This window comes from Trichogramma pretiosum, unplaced genomic scaffold (genome assembly GCF_000599845.2).
Source record: "Trichogramma pretiosum strain Unisexual culture from Peru unplaced genomic scaffold, Tpre_2.0 scaffold2, whole genome shotgun sequence".
In the NCBI taxonomy this organism is placed as follows: Eukaryota; Metazoa; Arthropoda; class Insecta; order Hymenoptera; family Trichogrammatidae; genus Trichogramma; species Trichogramma pretiosum.
Genome location: NW_019641687.1, coordinates 4,332,824 through 4,347,328, shown reverse-complemented (window position 1 = coordinate 4,347,328; position 14,505 = coordinate 4,332,824). Strand labels below are relative to the sequence as shown.

Below are 14,505 nucleotides of genomic sequence, written 5' to 3'. Positions count from 1 at the left end.
CAAAAAATTTTTGAAAAAGTGGACCACCCTACTATATATGCTTATAGCTCAAAAAAGTGTTTTTTTTGTATAAATACGCTTGACTTTTGAGCCGTTTTTTTGGCCATATAATGCGTTTTTCGAAAAATCTAAGGTCACCATCGGAAAGAGCATGTAAAAATCTTTCAAAATACATGTGTCGATTATTTTTTCAAGGTCACTAGTAGTTTTACCAGCGAATTAGAAAAGTTTTGATCGGTGGATAATGGAGCGCGCGTTTTGCCTGCACTAATTATTTTTCCTCGGAACACAAATGCTTATAAAAAAATTACCTATTAAAATTTCGATTGTTCACGCATTTTTTTAGCTTCCTAGGACCTTCAAGAACAATACCCAATGTTCAAAGTATGCGTCCAACGAAAAAAAATTGTTCCGTTTTTAGTCGAAAAATTCGAAACTAAATTCCGGAATTGCTCATATAGACGCAGTCTCGGCCGAATTTCTTTCGATTTAAGAAGGTTTTTCTCTCGTAAAAAGGGATTCGGCCTGGAAAGAAAAGAAGAGTCTCATGGTTTACACATACGTTCCAATGCTAGAGTTGATGATGGTACTCGTAAAAGCGATCCAAAAAAGAGAAAAGACGACCTCATAGCTACGTGAGTAAAGGCCACCTATGCCCTTTGTGTAAATAGACACGCATAATTCCGTACAACCACAAGCGGGGCTCAATGATTTTATATCCTAGGGCTGATCCTTTTTTCGGGCTGGCATTTCGAGTGACGTAAAAGCTGCTCCGATTCTCGGAAGTTTTTCCTCACTTTTACCGATGCAAATATTTTATTAATTTTCGTTTCAATCCGTAAAATTACATTTCGCATCTCGAGGCTTAAAAATCATCGCGCATCGTGCCGGCAACGTGTGTAAACAATATATTTCCATGTACGTGCGTGCAGGAGAAAAATTTAAATATGCAATGATTAAAATCGCATTTTAGCCATCCCCCCGACATTTTGCCGGGGCCGAATTATCCAATCGAATGAAAACAGGCACGGCTGCCGCCGCCGTTTCAGCGTACAGTCGCTCTATTTACCAACTGTGGTGTTTAAAATAAAGTCGAACACACGCGGGCATTGGACCTGGCAAATTCCGGCGAAACTCTGGCGCGTATATATACGTGTAGGTGTACAGATACACGCGATTGCCAGTATGAGTATATAAGTTCATGCATATTTCAGAATCAATTGGCGAGCCTTCGAGAGGGTGGAGGCTCCGGCATATTCATGCATGTGTGTGCACGCGTATACCAGCTATCGGATAAATTTTAAAGCGAACCCTTCATGTATGTCGAATGCAGCGTATTATATTTACTCGTTTTGATGCTGTGTGTCGCGCGCTGCTTTCGGTTTAACGTTACAAACATGTTTATAAATTCGCACGTCCGCTGCGACGGCCTCTTTTTTTCTCTTTTTTTTCAATTTTCCAAACTAATTGACAAAATAATTCTTACTAATCTGAGCGAGAGGTTTTTATGTTTCGAGGTGCGTTCGACGGACCGATAATAATTCCACTCTGGATTGCGGTCGGTAAAAAGAGTATATAACGAATTCTGCTTGTGACGAGTGAATCGACACGACGTAATCAAAATAAATTTTAAATTTGGAATTTCGCGTACATATGAGCAACGATTGGAATAATTCGTGTCATCCGCGAGGTTGTCAATTATGGATGTGCGAGTACTCGATTTTTCGAATTTTACCTGATTCGAATCTAAATCGTCGAGTTTTAGTTGAGTCAGAAGAATTCAAGGGTCGATTCTTTTCAGGTACCCATTTTTTTCGAGTATTTGAATTTTATACTATTATATTTATGGTCCATATTTAGTTAACTTTGGTCTCGATTAGATGCCGTGGTTAGAATACACAATTTGGGACTCTTTACTTATGACCGTGTGCTTATCAATAAAAAAATCGAAACTTATTTTTTAAATGTATTTATTTGAATTTGATGATATAGAAAATATGTAATATTTAATAATACAAGACATAAAAAATACTTCAAATATGCTTATGCCCATCACGAGCTTTGACCTGCAGCCGTCAAGCAAATATTATATAAATCTTCGTTATTCAAATTTTCCAAGATCATTTCACAGCTTTCAAGGGGTAGCCGTTTGTGAATCAACTCCCAGAATGGATGCAGTGCCAAGCGCCGGAAAAATCCTCTAGATAGTTTTTCGCACAGATGCAAATAACTATCATGTTCATAGTCAAAATGCTTGCAGGGTATTATATCAAGGAAGAATCTGCATATGTTAAAGTAGTCCGTATATGTCACTAGTTTTTCTGCCTCTTCGGGTCGTAACTTAATCAGTTCGTCAAGCCACAGATTGTTGTTCACCGTTATTCGTTCTGCTGTGCTTAAGAAATCCTCGTCATCATACCAACATTGGTCACAATCGACTGACTTTTCAAATATTTGGCTCTCGGCGAATAATTTCATGATCACCAGTTTGTCGTTTTGTTTCAGCTCGTAGCCCCTATTCGTAAGACGTTCGGCGACGGTAAAAACACCAGATGCTAGTTGAAATTTATGGGTAGATTTCTTTGTACAATAACCTTCATGTCTCTTAGCTTCATATTTCTCAAGAAACTGACTCACCGTAGGGAAAACGAAGCTCGACAGATCAGCACCACGATCCAAGAGCTCATCGACCATATCCGGAAAGAGATTCGTCACAGCCCATTGAAGAGCTGGCCAGCCCATCTCACCGCAAATGTTGAAGAATTCCTTTGCGAAGACATCGTTGTAGTTGGAGTCGAATCGCCTAACGCAAATATGCAGCGGTGTCAAACCCTTAATATTAGCAACATTTGGATTGGCGCCTTTTCTCAGCAGCAATTTGACCAATTTTTTTTCATGTTCTTTTACAACCGAGTGTAGCTTTGTATCTTCCCTATATTCAAAATTCCCCAAGACACTATTGCAAAGGATAAACAAAGGTGTCGATCCGTTCTTGTCAACCAAATTCGGATTCGCGCCTCTTCTTAGTAGTGATTTGGCTGCTTTAATACGGTTTTTGAGATCGATCTGAACCGAAGGGGTTCTCAGCAGTGTTGCCGATTTTTCCTTGATTCTCACTCTCTTGCAAATATTGTGCAGGGGCGTCTCTCCATTCTTGTTAGCCAAATTTGGATTGGAACCATTTTTTAGGAGTAATTTGACTACCTTCGGCTTGTTATTTATTGCAGCACGGTGCAAGGGTGTGTTACCCTCATCGTTCTGGACATTCACTTGCACTGGCTGATATTTTTCGCTGCTGAGCTCGAATAACATCCTCACCTGTACATCCTCGTCGCCTCTCCCCTCGCAAATCACGTGCAGAGGAGTCCATCCCTCTTTGTCGGTCGAGTTCGGGTTGGCGCCTTTCCGCAGCAGCTCTTCGGCCTGTTGCATATGGCCTCGGGACAGAGCAAAGTGTAGCGGTAAGTTATTCACATTGTCCGGAGCATTGATGTCCACCGGCGGATAATACTTCACTAAGAGCCTATGCATATACTCCATAGTATACTTCGGATCACACCGCTTCTTAGCAGCAATTCGACCACGTGATTTCTTATACAGATCCCAACGACCAAGTTTAGTGGCGAAGCACCTATTTCTGATTAAAGTGATTAAATACAAATTCGTCGCTGTAGTTCACGTCGTATCTACCATGTATATTAAAAAATTGTCCGACCAAGTGTTACCAGCTCATGAGCTCAGCATTGCATAGAGCCACGTGATGCACTGATGTCATTCGACGTACCAGTAGCTTGCCAGAAGATTATATGTCTTTTTCTCGTTCTTCAATTTTTCCAAGTCCGAGTTGAAGAAAGCCACGATATCAAAATAATACTGCACATTCACACATACAAAAATACAATCACTTGTACTTAAAAATACGTATTTTTTTCACAAAAATCACTTGCTGCTCTTGATGCGATCTTTCGATGCGGTGTTCACGTTACGGCGTCGTAACGCATACTGACTCTACACATAAGATTTACTATAGAGCTATGTAGAGAGCAATGCACAATAAAAATTAGAAATCCTAAATCTAGCGTAGTATAATGGATCCCCCCCATGTATGCAACATGCGTGGCAGTAATTACAATCGTCTGTACTTCGGTGGACTGACACTTTCTAATCCGACTGTATACGCGTAATACTAGGCGGAGAAAAGCGTGAACATGACGCTACAGAAACGTTGCAACTACGAATCGACCTTAGATTTCGTGAGCTCTTATAGTAAGTTTTCGAAATTTGTAATTGTAATAGTATACAGAACCCATACAATAGGCGACCGAGACTGATGAACATGTGGACTGGGACTTTCTTTTTTCGTGGCTTAGGCCTGGATTCGATTTATTATATGCGTTGGTTTTCAAAGGTTGAAATGTTCGGAAGAAAATCTATGAAAAACAGTTAGGAGCCGAACGCATAAGTAACTCGCTACAATCGCTTAGCTTACATCTGGTTATGTTGCTACAGCCGTGAGCTGGCGGTGTCTCATACTTTCAAATTTTCAATTTCAGTAAATATCTTTTTAATTGTGACTAGAATTTTGTTGTGGAAACCCAATCGGGTTCGCGTCACGAGAAACTTTTTTGTAGCTAAAATTGGTGTTTTTCTTTGCGTAGTAGAAAGAAAAAAGTCACTTGGGGGTAAGAGGCTCTTACTAAGTGTTTCGATTTTCGCTCCAAAACCTGTTTTACAAGTCGATGAATCAGAGTTGAATTTTTCCATTGTTTTTGCCACTATGCGCATTAGATTTGGTAAAAATGACACCGCATCTGGCGCTGATCGTTGAAGAGCGCACGAAGTTGTACCGTCGATGTCACGTAGGTTTCAAGAGCGAAGAACAGATTAACCGTTTAGAGATGTGCGACTTCTCGAAAATAACTATTTGATATTATGGTTTAAAAGACAAAATTCAAACTAATTTGTTTTCACTATAAACATAATCAGTGTGTCAAAATCGTTTAGGATCACATTTTTTACAATTAAGTTACGGATTCAACTATATCTAAATTGTTCTTATAATGTTTGAAAAAATTGAAAATGCTAATTTGGTGACGATCAACTCACTATTTCAATGTCTTAGATGCTACTGATAAAATATCACAAAACTTATACTATATCGCAAGCGTAAAAAGTCTGGTTGTCTAATCAAACTTTAGTCAGGAATTCCATTTAGCAGAATCGAGCAAATACGAAATAATTTTTTTACGCTTTATTCAGCTAAACCCTTTATCTCTCCTCCATTATGGTTAGAATAAAGAGAAAAAAATAGGGAGGAGGTAAAAGCTTAGGCACGCATCAGGTGTGTATACGTGGCTGAAGCGAGCTCGCTGATATCCTTTAAGATGACGTCGCAGAAGCAGCAGCAGCAGCAGTGGCGGAGGCAGCAATAGCAGTGGTAGCATCAACAGCGGAGCCAACTAAATAGCCTCTTAGCTGTGAGCTTATACGCTCGAGGATCATACTCCTCTGTACAGCAGGCACACAAGCAAACACTGCGCGAGCCGCTGTGCATGAGGCGGCACAGCCTCAGTCTGCCTCTGTATGTGCGCGTGCACGCGAGGGTGAGGGTGTGTGTATGAGTGTGTCTGCGTTATAAGCTTCGATGTGTATGCCCGAGGCGTAGCTGTCGCTACCGTGACGAGCAAACGCCATTAATGCTACGAAGAGCAGCGCCAGAGCCAGAGCACTGCAAGAGCTTTAATTTCAATATCGCTTTAAAGCCTTCTTTTAATTATTAGAGAGTAAGTACACGATGCTGTGCAGCAGTGGCTGGCAAGCAGGCAGGCGGCAGCAGCAGGCAGTGGCGGCCAAGGATTTTCCAACCAACCTGCCCAGGGGATTTATTAATAATGGAATTTTGTAATTTGTTAGTGTTTGGAAAATGTATAATGTTTCACGATGGCCAAGAACAGCCAAGAGCTAAAGATGCCCTAATCGCGAGCAAGGGCAGACTTTTCTTCTCCGGCATGTTGGATGATTGACTTATCGAGCGATGCGCGCTTATACATTTTTTTGTATATATTTTTCCATTTCCCACCCATCGGTGCCTTTAAAATCGATCTTTTTACTCTAGCGAAGGTGAAAAAAAATGTCCCGTTTGATATTTCAAACGTTTGAGGAACAAAAAAGAAAAAATAGGGTAAATAAAACAAGCACATCTTTTCGCAACGTCAGGCCACAGATGCCCGTATATATACATAAAATGTACGGACGCGCGCAGGACGAGCGATGTGCACAGCAGCAGCAGCAGCAGCAGCAGCCGGGTTAAAAAAAATAGTCAGATCACCGTCCGTCCATCGGGATTTTCCCGATATAGCTGCTGCTACTGTCGCTGGTCTACAGCAGCTACTGTTAATTTATTTACCGGTCCCAAGTCCATAGAATTGGAAGCTTGGGGTCATTTTCAAGCATGTATCGACAGTTCCCTTTTGAAATATCGCCGGAGCGCAAGCCCCGAACATCGTAGTCGTCGTCCGGCTTGGGGCTCCTCTCTGGAGAGAGACACACGGAGGGGCTTAAATTAATTTTATGGTTAAACTCGTAGAGACACGTATACGCGCGGGCGGACTGGTGTATATATACGCGTCGGACGTGGTACATATATATATGTGCGTGTACATCGCGCAACAGCGCGGCAAAGAAACGTCGGGGCGTTTTTAGCGCGAGAGCTGCTGCTCATTGTAATTTACAGGTGTTGCGGAAAAAAGCGACTTAATTAACTTATTGTGTCTGCGTGGATGCATATCCTCTTTGTACATTCGTTACACTTAAAAGTTTCAGCGGGAAATTTGTCCTTTCTTGCGCTGCGCTAAAGCTCGAAACTATATATAATAGGACCCTCCCGACTGATCGACTCGGAAAAATCAATCATTTCGCTTGATTAGACTTCAAATCCATTTTTACGCTCGATACCACGATACACCCGTATATCTATAAAATATCCGCTTGCAGTGCGTGTCTATTTGCGGTGGGTACGTATACAGGCCGCGTCTCCAGTCTGGATGTACTGGTGCGGTCTAATACACCCTACCAACAATGAAATCCTCTGTTGAGCAATCATCGTTACAGGACTAGAGGTAGCTCAGCGCACAGCACGCCACGGCCTTTGGGAAGCTGCCTCCGACGCTCTAACCGGAAAACAAAGGCTATCGCGAAATCGAACGACTACGACGACGTTTCTCACGTATCCAGAATACAAATCTACCTTTGCCCGTTTCTGCTCGACTGAACTCTCCCCGGGCTCGATGCGTTCGACTTTCGAGTGTATTTCTCGCACACGTATACACGCGCGTACACACGAGCTCGGCATCCGAATATCTCTCGCTCTCTACGTATATACACACGTATAAGAATGACGCCGCAACGACAAACAATATTGCAAAAGTTTTTCACTGGACTTTAAACTTTTCGATCGTTGCGGCCAAGTTTGCGGCTACTTTTCTGCGCCTTTCTTGCTCGCGCGCCTGGCTGGGGCTATGCTCTTTATCGTTTGGCTCGCTCCTGGCACAAAAGGGGAAAGAAAAAAGAACACCCGCGCGTTTATACTCACGGGAGAAGGAGAGAGATAGAGAGAGAGAGAAAGACAGACAATCCATATATTGTTTCATGTATACGTAAATAGGAAAAAAATATAAACGTCAAGCCGTGACGATCTGCCCGAGCGTATAAATTATGAAGCTCGTACGTATAAATCTGCCGGCGCTCAAAGTCGTCAAATGCGCTGCGCGGCGCATATATCGGGAAACGTTTTCACGGTAATATTCAAGTATATAACGACCGTCAGACATGCACGGCGAGCGCAAAAAGCGCCCGAGCACATTTGAAGAAGTCATAATAATGCGCCGCGCGCTGTCGCTTTATTATACGACAGACAGAGAGAGAGAGAGAGAGAGAGGGAGAGAAAGAGCTAGATTGGTTGCCATTTTTTTCCTCCGCCATATCCATGCGAAACCTTCCTTTTTTTTGTCCTCGCGTCGCGTGCACAATGCACGCGGGGCCACATGCCACGCTCTGCTCCTCTCGTGTCTTTAAATATGCATAATGCCAAGCGATGAAATTATAAGACGTACTTAAAGACGCCCGCGCCAGTCGCTGCTGCTGCTGCTGCTGCTGACTGCGCGCCCGAGTGTAAATATGTTTTTCACGACTTTTCGGGGATTCGTCGACGGGGGGTGAGCGAAATTTAGAATTCATACTGCGAAAATGACATTTCACGCGCAGCTACGTCATAATCGTGCTGCACGCGTGCGCTTAGCCGGCAATAACGCGCCAGTTAGCGATGACTAATTTTTATGACGCTGGAACGACGCTTTTAAGCGCTCATTTTGTTGAAACTCGTGTCCACTTTTTCGTACAGCTCTTTCGACACAGGTTGTGAAGATGAATCTACTACTGGCTACGGTTAGTATACGCAACAATCGCCGCTTATCACAGATCGGTCGATCAACAATTTTTCCTCGTTCTACTCGGCAGATTCCATTGCTCGCGCTATCTCTGGGCGCTCTCGGCGTTCCCGTGGAGGAGCAGCAGCCAACCAGAAGACCCGATCTGCCCTACAGAGATCCCGTGCCGTCGTACGAGGTGGTGGCTCGCGACGACTACGAAGCGCCACCCCCGAGCTACAACGATTACATGCGCTACTATTATAACACGTCGGACGAGAGTTCGACGGTGCCGGCCGAGGAGACCACGACGGAGCCGACCGGATGCACACCGGACTCGTGCAGCAGGTACACGAGCTGCTGCTTATCGGCGGTGCGCGATACCATCTTGACCTGCGCCGCGATGACCTGCGTGGAACTGTTCAATTGCTGCGACGAATTGTTGAATAGTTGAGCTGCGAGTTATGTATTATTGTTGTACGAATAAAGGTCACGTGCCAAAAGTTAACGCCACGGTAATGCTCTCTCTTCTTCTTGGTTGACACGGAGGGTTTTGGAAACATTTTTTATCGCAACTTTAACGACGCGATATCCTTTGGCGCACGTATAGGGAATGGTTTATAGCTGCCGCGGGATCGAGGCAGGCAGCTCGAGCAAGAGAAAAATATTCCCCTGCACATCGCGCGCGCCAGCAAACTTTCGAGTCCATTATATTGGCCGAAGAATCGACGTTCTGCAAGCTCAGTCAGGTTCGAGGTAAGAAACAATACATCCTCGAGCCATAGCTGCATCATCGTCCTCGTCAAACTCTTGCCTCTCTCCTCTTCCCTCACTCACTCTCTCCTCTCGCTTACTTTGATTTATCGTTCGAGGGATGGTTGACTTTACTCTGCAGCAGGTCTCTCTCTCTGTGTAAAGCGTCGAAGCAAATAGATACTTCTCTCGGCGTCGTGGCATGTAATATCCTGCGCACGGACCCTTTCCAACTTGTCTCGCTGCTTCTCTTGCTCAACGGTATATAATACACACACACGTAAGTTTCGCGAAACCGAAAAGCTCTGCTGTGTAGAGAGAGAGAGGCTGTCGATACTTGAACGACAAGTTCGCCACGTACAGCTGGCGCTCGTTACACTTAGCAACTCAACCATTGGAATCGTCGCCGTCTCGCGCGCTGCGACGCTGCACCAACCAACACCGATGCACTGCTATACTGTACCCACCGACGACCATACATGCAGCCTCGCGCGCGCGCGGCTATGAATTTAGAAATGTTTAATTATGTATATAGCCTTGCGTGCGTGTTCATTATTTGCCGCACTAAGCTTTAAGAGTCTACTTGCGCGGGCCATGCGCTTGGCTGCATGCGCCGACGATTTATTATACATATAGCGCGAGGCAGCTTGGGCTATACTCTAGACCCGGTGTAAAAGAGACTCCTAATGAGTGTGTGCGTGTGTATGTTTCTCCGAGTGTATTCGGACAAAGTTTAGAGTGCAATTTTGTGCTTTAGAGAAAGAGAGAGAGCGAGAGAGTGAGCGAGTTGAAAAGTTCAAATGTGTAAAATGGTTTGTATAGTTATGCGGTTTTGAGTATCAGTCGGATCACTTGATTAAAATTTCGTAATAGTTTATAATGACGTGCTCGCATACGCAGCAGACGAGTGCTCCAACTTGAAAAAAAAAACATAACGTTGACCCTTTAAATGTTAATTGCGCTGGCCACGTAATTAACTCGAAAAAAAAGAGAAAAAAATTAAACCAAAAATAAGAACCGACCGAGTTTTTTTTTATCGGGCTTAAACAGCAGGAAAAAAGAGCGCGATAAGTGCGTCGAGTGGTCGCGCCGATACGTATCTGTGTACAGGGAGAAATTCTCTCTTATCAGAATCACGGACACACGCGCTCGCGGACGACGCTCGCACTCTACGCATTCGCAAGTCGATTAGTCGTGCCGCGGACGGCGCACAAACTGCTCCGATTATATTACATTATATTTACATCGTGGCTTTTCCAAGACGGCGTCATAGGTATGTACATATTAATTCGTGTGTTTGTGTATGTATACATGCGCGTGTAGAGCGCATAAATTTGTGAACGTGTATTACTCGTTGACATGGTCTTTGTGTATAGGATGCACACAGCAGTGCGGAGCTACTCTACTGGTGTACATTATATAGAACATGTATATAACAGTGTGCATATAGGTGTATTTAGTGCTTCGCAGATGCCTGAGTGATCGATGCTATGATCAGAATTCATGGCCCGTGTGATTATATATCTGTATACACGAAGATATGTTGATATTTCAATGATGCTCGTGAGCGTGAGAGGTCCAAGACGATCCGCTATATATAACACGCGCGACGGGTGACGTGAATTTATCGACTATTGCTACACACGTGCGCGGGCCGATATTACATGATTTCTCAAAATCGATATTCAATTTTTTGCACCGCTTTATCGACGCGTGTTTAATTTGACAATCGTACACGAAATTCTCCCGCTGAGCCAAAGAGACGAGAATGCACCGGACTCGACTTTGCTGCAATTTCTTTTTTCTCTTTTTTTTTGCAATCGGCAAATGGCAAAGAAACGAGAGAAAAAAAGAAATTGTGTCAACGGCTTTTGACGTTTTAATCGTTGCTATAGATATTAGTCCGATAACGATCATTGCTCCGTATATCCATAGATCGAGACACAACTTATGTGTATAGGAGTAATTTTGATTGTCATCGTTACGCTTGAGAAGCTCAATAACATAATCATCGTGGTTAAGCACACTAGACTACGTTCAAGGATTACAAGATTTCTCAATGTCTCGATGATGTGTATTAAAAAAAGTCGATATTATTACTCTAACGACTCATATATTTTCTTCGAGCTCGTTTTTTCCGCGCAAATTAAAAATACCATACTACACGAATTTCTTACAAATGACTAAATCTGCTATTTGATCTTGCATCAATCAAACGCGCACAGATTCGCGACTGGCCAAGTTCAATACTGTGTGTATTACGCTCACCTTGGAATCGAGTATGTCCGCGAGCTATATGTATACGCAGCTAATATAAGCACCTATACACACACATATATCTACTCGGGCAAAAGACTGAGCGTTGACTCGTATATTCGCGCATAACCTCAAATATCGACGACTGTGTACACATAGTGCTCAGCTGTCGGTCTCTTTCGCACGGAGCAGCCAATTTTCGCGACGACACACGCACAGCAAAGCAGAGTCGAGTCCGTGTCGGCTGCTTGTGCAAAGTGTGCACGAGTCGCCATCCACAACACAATCTGATATTTACGTTCGTTCGTGCGCGGGTGCCGTGTTACTTTGTTTTTCGCATACATCCATCGCCGAATTCGCCTCTTCTGTTGCAGTTCTGATTGAGCGGGGCCAAGGAAGAAAAAACTCGAAACAATGCCACAAAACGGCGACAACAATCACGAGAGCACCGGCGGCGGCTGCAGGCTGAGGCGCACCAAAAGCGTCACCAGAGCCGAGGAGATTGCCAAGGCCGAGATGCGAGTGCGTAGGTCTCAGCCCGATAAACCGTAAGTACACGAGCACTTGCATTTCTGATTCTAAGAAAAAAAAATGCGACGCGCGCTAGAAAGCTGCTGCCGCATCTTCGGAAGAAGCATCGATTTATTCTGCTCTGATATTTCAGCGGTGTGGCTTCTCGCTCCGTTCCGCCGTTATACCTGTTGATTTCGATTCTACAATTACAAATACTGCTCTCCGTGATTGCTGCTTTTCACTTTTGAAATCCAAAGCGATTCCTCCTTTTTTTTCGCTCCCAACAATCGTAAATTGCGTCCCGATCGTTTTTTTTTCTCCTCGATCGTTTTGACAACTGTTGACTCGTCGCTTTGATTACGCACGTCGCTCGGCATTACGTAACGATTTATACACTGTTTACGTGCGAGCCATTACATGCCGTCGCCACTAAACTTATAGCCGCAAGAAATGTAGTCGATAAAAAACAATGCGCGGCGGCCTCAAATGCAATTGGAAAGTATAGCAGGGAGCGAGCACAGAAGTGCATGGTAACGATGGAAATACGTCGCTCTTATCGCGCATGCGATCGGAACAAAATGAGGCCTGCAATAGCCGCACGGAAGGTAAATAATAAGATCGAGCACGATCGAATTCGGCAAAATACGTCAGTCGGCCAAGTGAGCACTGCCTTATAACCTCTCTATCTCTCTTTCTGCACGCGGATGACAGCGAGAGCTGAGCTGTGCCGCGAAACACGCCGGCTTCTTCTTACTGCGCCGGCGTCCGTCGTCTGGCAGCGCGATTTTTGACTTCTTCTTTACTCTTTTAAATTCAAATGTAGAAGATGCAAATTTGTATGTGCCGAGGGACAATTTTGAAAGGTGTATCGGAAGTCGCGATCGTGCAGCGAGAAACTGCTGCCAAGTTCGATAAACATACGCGTGCACCTCTTTAATATTATCTCGAGAGTTCGGTCTTGCTCGCGGAAACTAATCTAGCGAGTCGCAAAATTTCGCTCTTCTCTCCTTTCGCTGATTACAGCGTGCTAAATTTATCTCGCTGGCCCATTTCTCCGAGATCATTCACAGGCAGATAATGCAAATTCGAACTTTCACCCACATATTACCTCTATCGCTGTAACTTGAGATTTTAATAATAAAGTATATCGATTTTAGATATCGATTTTTGTTTTCTCACAGGGAAAACTCTGTGGTGAAGGATCTAAATCCAATTTTTTCAATCGCCGGTATTTGTAAAAATATTTCAAAAGTTACATCCGCAAAATGAAATTTTAAAAATTTTTCCTTGTAGTTTTTTTTGTGGTAGAAAAAAGCTGACGATTTATCATTTTGAAATAGGATATTGTTTTATTTTATTGGCATTTTTACGAGCGTAAAAATAGTAATGATGAATTTTTTAGCAGAAAGCTGTTGGCCATGTATTGACAGGGTTTTTTTGATAAATAGCACTCGAATTGGAATATTAATTCCACTGCCATAGCAGACCTATGTGGATAATGTGATCAGATGTACATTTTGCATTTCCATCCGTTATACACTGCTGGTTTTCGCAATCAAAGGCCAGTGGTGTCTCTCGCGGCGATAAAGAGCCACAAATAAACAAACACGCGCGCTCAGGCCAACGTTCGTCTGGCATGTTTATTTTATAACTCGTCATTCGGTCAACAAATGCGCGCGTGCCTGTAAAATCCAGCCTTTTCGCTCATGCTATATGGAAAATAAGCCATGGGAATACATTATGTAAAAAACGTTATCCGACAATCGGATATTATTAATGGCTTAATCAAGTTAGGCACGAGCGCGAGGATGCAATTTTTTTTATATATACATTTTTTTATTTTTCGGCAACGTGCGCACACGCAGCCGAGATGGATTTTCGTATTCACAAGACGTCGAGCCACCCTACCCTCGAAAGTTGAGTCTCGAGCCATGAATTATTCAGAATCAAATGGCATATACATTGCTGACGGTGTCGCGCGCGTCCCCCCACGTACGCAAAAGCGAGAGTGTGTGTGTGTATGTGCGTGCAAAGATGTATGTGCAAAAGCTCGGATGCGAGTGGATGCGATATTAGATGGACTGTAATAAGCCGAAGGCGGCATAGAAATTTATTTCTCGTATTTTTAACGCACTCCGCAAAAGTTCGTTAAAGTACGCAAACGAGACATTCGATGACAAATTGGCCATCTCTCTCTCTCACCCGCTCACTTTTTATTAGTACGTCAAACAAGCCATCAAAGCAAGGCATTTCAAACATTCGTTGTATTTCTCGCTTTCTCTCTTTTCTGTCAAAGTAATGACTTTAACGAACTTACATAGCAGAAACTTTGTCATGTTTAGTAACTATAACTTTAATTGGTGCTTTTTAGCGCGAACGCGACATTGAAAGAGAGAAGAAACTCGCCGAGTGAGGGAGACGGCCAAGAGCTGCGAAAACTTCAGCATCTGCTCCAAGTAACTTTATATAATGTTCCTAGTGACGGCTCTCGTCCCTGTATAAACGCGCGCCAAAAAATATCATTGTGATGGTCATTTTTTGCTCCCAAATGGCACATGCA

The 14,505-nt window shown here is 43.5% G+C and overlaps 2 protein-coding genes across 3 annotated transcripts in view; both read left to right on the top strand.

Moving 5' to 3' along the window:
* The first annotated feature begins 8,399 nt into the window (after nt 1-8,399).
* Nucleotides 8,400-8,931, top strand: LOC111694205. Its single transcript, XM_023461440.1, has 2 exons — nt 8,400-8,442; nt 8,515-8,931. The coding sequence occupies exons 1-2, from the start codon at nt 8,422-8,424 to the stop codon at nt 8,875-8,877; spliced, it is 384 nt and encodes a 127-aa protein (XP_023317208.1). The 5' UTR covers nt 8,400-8,421; the 3' UTR covers nt 8,878-8,931.
* A 1,414-nt stretch (nt 8,932-10,345) lies between these two features.
* The window catches only part of LOC106658702 (diacylglycerol O-acyltransferase 1), a 55,080-nt gene continuing 50,920 nt past the window's right edge, over nt 10,346-14,505 (top strand). The window contains exons 1-2 of one of the 2 annotated variants that reach the window (XM_014380778.2): nt 10,346-10,449; nt 11,807-11,980. In XM_014380778.2, the coding sequence (XP_014236264.1) occupies nt 11,847-11,980 (134 nt within the window). In that variant the 5' untranslated portion in view covers nt 10,346-10,449; nt 11,807-11,846. Of the gene's footprint in view, nt 10,450-11,650; nt 11,666-11,806; nt 11,981-14,505 lie in introns of those variants that run through there. The other variant, XM_023461434.1, reaches the window with a different exon arrangement.

Bases quoted from the DNA above. Each gene is read 5' to 3' on its own strand.
- LOC111694205 (XM_023461440.1), top strand. From the start codon at position 8,422: ATGAATCTACTACTGGCTACG. The intron at 8,443-8,514 runs GTTAGTATACGC...TCTACTCGGCAG, and splicing joins TGAATCTACTACTGGCTACG to ATTCCATTGCTCGCGCTATC.